The 9066-nt window shown below is 41.3% G+C and overlaps 1 protein-coding gene across 1 annotated transcript; it reads right to left on the bottom strand.

Annotated features, from left to right (window-relative positions):
- Positions 1 to 217: 217 nt before the first annotated feature.
- On the bottom strand, positions 218 to 6443 carry oaz2a (ornithine decarboxylase antizyme 2a). Its single transcript, XM_085282872.1, is given in 5 exon segments — positions 218 to 2140; positions 3154 to 3239; positions 4301 to 4473; positions 6299 to 6379; positions 6381 to 6443. Coding segments are annotated over 5 exon segments (519 nt in total). The 5' UTR covers positions 6426 to 6443; the 3' UTR covers positions 218 to 2006.
- Positions 6444 to 9066: the final 2623 nt, after the last annotated feature.

Genomic DNA, 9066 nt, shown 5'->3' with positions numbered 1-9066 from the left:
ACCTTTCTCATACCAACAATGAGCTAAATTTATCAAATTCAGTCAAATTCAGGTTTTACGCACTATAACTTTAAACTAGTGACTGGTGTTTTTCCCCATAGATTTTTCTATCATTTCTATCATATCTTCAGTAAACATCCATGTTTTGTATGGCCTATTTTAACATCTCTGCAAGCAAAATGTGTGTTTCTTTGAAGGAAAGAAAACAGGAAGCATGTTTCAGTTAACAACCTTTATTGATTCCCCCTGCATGAAATACAAGTGCGGATTGTCATTGGATGGTTGCCAACTAGTTAGAACAAAAAGTAAAACCCTAAAACTATCACCATAGAGAAATATACATAAAAATATACCTCTGGAAAACTTCATATAGACATTTCCTAACAGCTTATAGTCAGGGCTCAATCAGTAGCAATAAAGACTGGTATGATGTGAACACAGAAGAAAAAACAAAACAAAAACAAGGCCCTGCCCCATCTCACCCAGACACTGGACAGACGGTCATGTTACAGGAAGTATGGCTGACGTGGGGAATGTAGGTTAATATTGCTTTACATAAACACAAGCTAGGTTCAGATTAGCTGGATTTGAACTGACTGCAGACAAACTGAATTCTTTGGCGTTTTATTCAGAGTACTTAAAACCATAAAACCAAAGTCTGAAATGGAAAAAAAGAAATAAAAACTAAAAGCGCCTGCCTTTTAACCGTTCTTGCATATAGGATAAGCACCTGAAGAGTCCCTGCTTGTACCCCGATGGCGAGCTAACGTTCCTCTCACACAACATGCGTCTGAAACTGGGGTGAAAAATGGACACATTCCTTCAATAAGACTTGAGTGTAAGAAGCATTCGCACTCTCATCTTGAGGCACTGAAAACCCAGTTTCGATCAACACTTTAGGCGGTGCTGAAGAATCTGCGGGACTGAACGAGCGTCATTTCCGGCCTCTCATTGCACCTTTATCATATTTGAGTCACAAAGCCGATTGTTCTGTTCTCAAAATGTGACATCTCCAGATCAGAAATGCCTGACACGAGTCTGCTCAGCTTGTTTGACAATTACGTCTTAAAAAAAACGCACAAATTATGGCTGCTCGTCACGTTCTATGAAAACCAGGACGCTCAGACTTAAATGTCATCGCAAATTGTGAGGATCTGCTTCTGTGAAGTGAAGCCGTCTCTTTTTCCAGCTTCTTAGCAACTCACTGACATAATTAGTGGGCGGGGGAGAGGTGAAGGCGATGGCATTGAACAGGCTCGCTGCTTCTTACTGCAAACACTAACAGAGTGTTTCCACATTTGTAGCTAAATCGTTTAGAGCAGGAAAAAAAAAAAAAAGAAGTGTGAGTGACGTGCTGGAATGATGCCTCGACACATTTGAGGAAGATTAAAGAAACGTTTACATGTGTTTAATGCTAAATGTAACAGATCATCGTGTATATTATAAAGTAAAACCATACCACACCCCAGGCTTCCCCCATCAACACAGCTTTAAGATAAACAGCACACAAAAACACAAAGTCTCCTTTCTGCAACGTTACAAGCTGTCAGGAGAGATATGTTGAACTTTAACATTCTCCTGGATGTCCAGCAGTTGGTTGTCCTGTCAACCGCAGCATAAACAATGTGGCCGAGAGAGGAAGCAGGAAAGAAAAAAAAAAAGAAAAGAAAAAATCCCCACGTTGCATGTGACAACTTAGTTCAAGCTATGCTGCTTCTTCACAATACGGTTATCTTCAGAGAAGGGGAGATAGGAGGGTGAAGCAGCAGTGTCTGCGCTCTCTCGCACAGACACGCTGCCGCTCCTGAACACCTCCTTAAAATAAGTCTAAGGAAAAAAAAAACGAAGAAAAAAAAAAGTGACACCTCGTAGAGGAGGGGGAGGAGAGGTGTGTCAGAGGGAAAGTTGAGGCAGGTTCGATTGTTTGAAGAGGAAATAAAAACGGTGGAAAGGAGAGGAGAGGGGGGTGAGGGTGGGAAAGGGAGGCGTCAGGGATAATGTGACAGTCACTCCTCGTCAGAGCTGCTGCTGTTCTCCAGAGAGTAAACCATGAAGGCCAAATCAGGCCGGGCAGGTACCATGGGGTTACCCGGCTTCACCATCTCGAAGCCCATGTAGTGGAACGTCTTGATGATGGACACTGGAGAGGAAATGAGGGAGAACGCTCAGTGTATTTGTTGAGGTAACATTTAAGCCCTAAAAACTGCAACCAAATCAATTTTGTGCCAACTCCACGTCTCAGAATGTGAAGCTAAACATCTCATTTTTTTTCCCCTATGTCTATATCTATTTATCTATCTTATTTCAATAGCAACACTGCTCCATTTAAAGATCTGACACAGGAACACTGGATATTCTATCCATTTTTCTGATAATTCACTGGAGAAAACCTCAAAAAAGTAGTTTTTGTATCTTTTAAGGAGCTGGGATATACTGCTCAAACCAACATATGATAAGGTCTCCTTTTTATTTACACTGAGACTCACACCAGCCTCATATTCTAGCTCAGATTCCTTCTTTAATACTTTTCTAATATAGGAAAATATAATGGAACTGCAAATATTAAATGATCTGAGTTGGAGTGTTAACCTTGACTCTAAGTGGTCCAGTCTTTGTGCATAAGCACCTCTCAGTAAATGATGATTTCATTTATTTAGGCCAAAAAGTCATCCAGACTCACCTGGCCCTGTGTGAAAAAGTAATTGTCCCCTAATCCTAATAACCGGCTGTGCCACCCTTGGCAACAAAAACTGTAATCAAGCGTTTGTGATAACTGGCAATGAGTCTTTTATGGCGCTGTGGAGGAATTTTCTCCCACTGATGTTTGCAGAATTGTTTCGGATCCACCACACTGAGTGGCCTGTTTAAGATCATACCAAAGCATAGGGGGCTTTTTTTCCCCCTTAATAAATGAAACCATTTAAAAATGTTGTATTTACTCTTGTTATCTTTGTCCAAACGTGTAACTGTTAAGAATACACAAAAAACTAGTAGCACTGATAGCGTATGAATACTAGCACTGTATTTATACACTCTTACTATTGGCTGTAGACCTGGATAAGGTCTCTGCATCAGTATACAGTGGTTGGCAAAGGCAAATCGTGCTTCAGAAAGAACAAGGGAAGTGCATTTTAAAATAACAGGAGCTCTTACATCGATCCTCTCTGTTTTTATGGAACCACAGGAAGACGTAGTTAACTTTGAGCTTCTCTTCTGCAAACTCAAGCAGCACGGTGAGCCTGTGGATGACATGAACACAGAGATACAGAGTCAGCCGCTAAGCGAGGGAAGAGACGAGCGGGGATGACGCACAGAGTATTTTTCCCCCCCTCTTTTATATAAGCACTGCAACTTTACATAATAATGCAGTGGCAGCTGCAAAGCTGGCTGTTTTTAGGACTGGCAGGGTGCCTGCACCAGGCAAGGTTACTCTGTCCCACCATTGATTACAGACAAACACAAAGCCAGGCTCTAAAAGCAGAAACTTATTAGCACAGCCTTTTAATTTGTAATAGATTTGAAGCACCATGATAAATAGCTTCTCATAAACAACTTACATCCTGGCATAAAACCTGCTCTGGTGGAGAACACTGGGACAGTATGTCAACATTTCTAAAACTAGACCAACATAAGAAATGTCCCATTTAAGCAGCTTTATGACCCAGAACTCCAGAAGAAGAAGAGCTTGTGTTTTGCTCGTTTTTCTGCTGGACTCAGTAAAATATGAAAGATTCACAAAAGCCATTTCTGTCTTAACAGTGTCCAGTTTTTTCATGTCACGACTTTGTATTCAGTAAGCAAGAAAAATTGTTTCGAAAATGCCAGAAAATGTACTCTAACACAAACAATGACAGGTTAATGAAACTAATCTTGTAGTTTCCAACAATAACTAACAATTCAAATATAACAAATGTAGAAAAATGTGTCCTGTGAGGGACCCAAACTCTCCTCTCTCCAGCCTCCAAACTTAAACCTGAACTTCCATTGAAACTAAAAGTGGAATAGGAAGAGGCAAAAACAATGTTTTGCATTATGCTTAAAATGCTTCTACACATCTGAGGCAAAGCTGAAAATGACTCAGAAATTTCTTCCTGATGAGACAGTTTAGAGTTTTAACAACAGCAAATAAAAAGCAGGGTGGCTTCTTATTAAACCACAATAAAATGAGGAAAGTTGGAACTTAAAAGATCGTCTTATAAACTCTGTTCTCCTTTATTAAAGTCACATTTTATTGTCAAAGAACAGTGTTGGTCAGGTCTGGCATTTTGTGCTTTTCTAACAATATCCCTCTTGAACTTACCCCTCCTTGCTGCCCTCCACCAAAGGTCCAGCAGGAATCTCCAGAAAGAGGCTGTCTCCTGATAGAGCTGTATCCCAGGCGGCTGAGCGGCGCTCGCTCAGCTGGTAGTGGAAGCGGAGCAGAGTAGAGCTCCCACTCACTGAAGAGGCCTGAGTCACAGTTAACTTTTCATCCTGGAGGCACAGGGAGGAAGAAGAGATTTAGAATAGATCCTAATCCAGCTTTGTGAAACCAGAGTGAGATGCTATATGATACACTTTCTAAGGACAATAAACACAAACACCACCCCCACCCGGTTCCTCCATAAAGGGGCATATTTTCAAGCTCCTACTCTGTTTTTTTGGGAATCTGAGTTCTAGCAGGAATATCACATCCACGCGTACACATCTTTATCCTGGCTGTGCATGCCAACGTTTTGAAAGTTTGAGGGGTGAACGAAAGCTGAAACATCAAACTGCAGCACACGCCTCCAGCTGTGGTGTCACTTTTGGTGCGAGGGTGAAGCAGCAAGTGTAAACATGCCAGGAGGCTGAAAGCTTGGCAAAAGTCTGAAGAAGACTTCTCTCTGTCTGAGAACTGTGCTGAAATGAAACCAGTTAAAGAGGAAGTGGTTAAAGAAGCAGCAGACAAGTGTGATCTTCTGTGAACTAGCAAACCATTTGTCTTTACCAACAAGTTAGTGGCGCACAGATCTTTGTTTCATGAAACTGAAACTAAACCAAAGCATGGCAAACAGCAAAGGTAAAGTCTTGGTTCGTTTTTTAATAGCTGCCCTTCACAAGATGCTGTCCATTTCAGGACCTTTGATCAGCAGCATCACTCTAAATAGTCATGCATGACTCTCGTGTGCCGAAATAGAAGTGAAAGTGTGAACGCGTTCAGCATTCTGTGCTGTTGCTGAAGCAGTAATATTAGAAAGGGCTGCACACTCTGCACAGATGAAGATGTTAATGACAGTTTGTGACTGATCTGCCTGATCCTAAAGCTCTAATCCTCCTGAGAGTCAGTCACATGTTTGGGGAGCAACCTGACATACACACAAACACTGTTGTTTCCTCTCTATTGTTTGTGAGTTTGTGTGCAACCCCACCCAAGAAGTTCACAAATATGAGACAGCTATAAAAGTATACATTTTCACTTGGGTGCTTTTTTGTGTTCTGCATGGCAAACATACCATTTGAGCATGTCCGGGGGAGAGAGGACTACAATAATTTTGTTAAATCCACTGCAGGTGCAGACGAGCAGATTAAAGGATTTTTTTTTAGCTTTAAATAAAACAACTTTGGGAAATGAGGGTATAACTCGTTAGACAGGCGCTCCTGTGTTTGGCGCTCCTGTGTTTGGCTCAGTGAGTCAGAAATGACCTTGAGCGGTGAAGCACTTAACAGTTATGACAGAAAAGCTTATAGTGAATTACAGCAACACGTGCCAACCCTTTCCCCCAGTGTTTACCCCCTAAACCCCATTCAGTTTTATTAAACCCAATTTAATCTGAAATAAAGACCCTGATGACTAATGTAGGACTCTCACCACAGCAGCATTAAGAGGCTGATATTTTGCATGCATTATGGCAGCGGTCCCCAACCTTTTTTGCGCCACAGACCGATTTATGCCCGACAATATTTTCACGGACCGGCCTTTAAGGTGTCGCGGAAAAATACAACAAAATAAAACTAGTACCGGTACTGAAAAAAAAGATGATTTATTCATAACACACGTGAAAAGACCCAGGAAAACAGAGTTAACGATAAAAACGATAACAAAATAACGCTGAAAACCGATAAAAACCCTGAAAACCACACATTTCACACCTGAGCCTCAACTCTCGCGGCCCGGTACCAAACGACTCACGGACTGGTACCGGTCCGAGGCCCGGGGGTTGGGGACCGCTGCATTATGGCACCACTTTGCATGTGTGTTGGTTAGAGTGGCCACACGTGGAGAAGATGATTTACAAAATTGGACTATAGCTCTGTGTGAAATATTGAGGACCTTCACCTTGTGCAGTAGCACGCCGAGAGAGTGATCCCTGACCGTCCCTCGCCCACCCGGGATCTTCAGCTGTGGGTGAGGGGCATCAGGAGCACCACAGAGGCCCCGGAGCCTGAGGGATGGAGCATGGCATCAGAGACCCCCCTAACCAGGAACTGCAGAGAGAAGCATGGAGAAACATTTTTCAATACTCGTGTAAATTTAAAAAAAACAAAAACAAAAAAAAATTTTGTATAAATTTATACAACTGCCACAAAATAGTGAGAAGGAAATGTTTTCAAGACATATGTTTCCTGCCTTAAAGTTCTTGTTTACTGTGACTGTACTTCACAGAAACTTAAATGAAGAGCTGCAAACCTGCCAAACTAAACTGGATGGAAACGATTGGCGCTCTTCGATCTACCCTTATACCTGACAGAGCAAAACAGAAACCATCAGCGAATGAGGAGAAACCAGAGTGCATTATTAAAATCTGCAGAGTGACTAATCACCAAGACCACAGCTAGATAAATGAAGTTTTATGGGAATGCTTTCACGCACTTACAACACTGCAGGGCATCTCTAACTCAGACAGACAGAAGTGAAACTTGGGCACTCATGACTAATGGCTAATGATCCACTGCTGATGTAAACCTCTTAGCTTGTTACTTCACACACACACACCTTATTTTAACTTCATTAAGCATGTTCATATAACTAGCAACTATGAAGCACCTGTAGCAACAAGCTCGCAGAATGAGATTTAGCACGATACTGCCCGCTCGTTTGTTGGATCCATTTAAAGCCAGGGATGTCAAACCTGCTGCCCAGGGGCGAGAAGTGGTTACTGGAAAGCCTTGTGAAGTGTGATTCAGCATTTAATTACTCAACACGCTTAGTAGACACACTGGAATGTGGAAAACCTGACACTGCTGACATTTATTAATTTTTTTAAAAACGTATTCTACCTCAGAGATGTTAGGCTCATTAAAAATGAGGACGCTTCATTCCAACTTCTGATCAGATATCAGTGTAAAAATCCATCAGCTATAATCTTCACTGTGAAGAATTATGCCTGATGCTGCTATAAACATTGCTTTACTAACTTTACAAATTAAAAGCTAAAGAAATAATAAAATATAGCAGAATAATGAGTTGAACAGGCCTGATATAAATGTGGTAACATTTTTGCATTTGTCTCACTTACAGCAACCAAATATTAGCAACGCTTTTGTCTTTTCCTGAGGCTCCTCACACAGTCGGTATAAATGAAATCAGCTTGTGACAGGTCATGTTACTGCAAGCACAACAAGCATTTCCCAACAAGTGTCACCAGTGTCCTTCTACTGTACTTCACGCTGTTATAATGAGCTACTTCAAGGTCATCTGATATTTGCTGTGCTAGTTTCTCTTCATTCAGTAAGGCCTCAGTCACACAGGCATAGAGTCTGGTCTGCAGCACCCTGGCAACCAGTGGTTGCTATGGAAGAATGAATTCTGACATGTGATTACTGGAGGTTGCTAGCAGTTTCTGGGTGCAACTAGTTGTAAAGATGGTGCTTCGCCAGAAACCCAGAACTGAACTTTGCCTTTATACAGTTTTCCCCATATAGGTTCTCATGCATGTGGCCAAATAAAGTAAGTTTTAACATTTCTTTGAGGTTTGGAAAAAAGAGAAACTTAAATTACATAATTAAACATAGCTTAACAGAAACTCCTACAGTCGTTTTTGTATATTTGCATCAAACTCAGAAGCAGAAACAGCCTGACTGCAACACTGTGGCCTTTAACCTGAGACTCAGTGGTCTGCATGGTTATATATAGAAAGTTCTTCACTGCTTCAAACCTGTTACCACAATTCAAAGTAGAGCAGGGCGATATGACCAAAAGTATTTATCACGATATACATTTGAAAATTTGCGATAACGATATAACTGACACTACAGGGAGTGCAGAATTATTAGGCAAGTTGTATTTTTGAGGAATAATTTTATTATTGAACAACAACCATGTTCTCAATGAACCCAAAAAACTCATTAATATCAAAGCTGAATGTTTTTGGAAGTAGTTTTTAGTTTGTTTTTAGTTTTAGCTATTTTAGGGGGATATCTGTGTGTGCAGGTGACTATTACTGTGCATAATTATTAGGCAACTTAACAAAAAACAAATATATACCCATTTCAATTATTTATTTTTACCAGTGAAACCAATATAACATCTCCACATTCACAAATATACATTTCTGACATTCAAAAACAAAACAAAAACAAATCAGCGACCAATATAGCCACCTTCCTTTGCACAACACTCAGAAGCCTGCCATCCATGGATTCTGTCAGTGTTTTGATCTGTTCACCATCAACATTGCGTGCAGCAGCAACCACAGCCTCCCAGACACTGTTCAGAGAGGTGTACTGTTTTCCCTCCTTGTAAATCTCACATTTGATGATGGACCACAGGTTCTCAATGGGGTTCAGATCAGGTGAACAAGGAGGCCATGTCATTAGTTTTTCTTCTTTTATACCCTTTCTTGCCAGCCACGCTGTGGAGTACTTGGACGCGTGTGATGGAGCATTGTCCTGCATGAAAATCATGTTTTTCTTGAAGGATGCAGACTTCTTCCTGTACCACTGATTGAAGAAGGTGTCTTCCAGAAACTGGCAGTAGGACTGGGAGTTGAGCTTGACTCCATCCTCAACCCGAAAAGGCCCCACAAGCTCATCTTTGATGATACCAGCCCAAACCAGTACTCCACCTCCACCTTGCTGGCGTCTGAGTCGGACTTTCAGCCTTTC

This window comes from Mchenga conophoros, linkage group LG7 (genome assembly GCF_057382185.1).
Source record: "Mchenga conophoros isolate Kocher_MC1m ecotype Shallow Benthic linkage group LG7, M_conophoros_male_GT1.1, whole genome shotgun sequence".
Classification (NCBI taxonomy): domain Eukaryota; kingdom Metazoa; phylum Chordata; class Actinopteri; order Cichliformes; family Cichlidae; genus Mchenga; species Mchenga conophoros.
The sequence above is the reverse complement of the archived record's forward strand: the minus strand, read 5'-3'. Positions and strand labels throughout refer to the sequence as shown.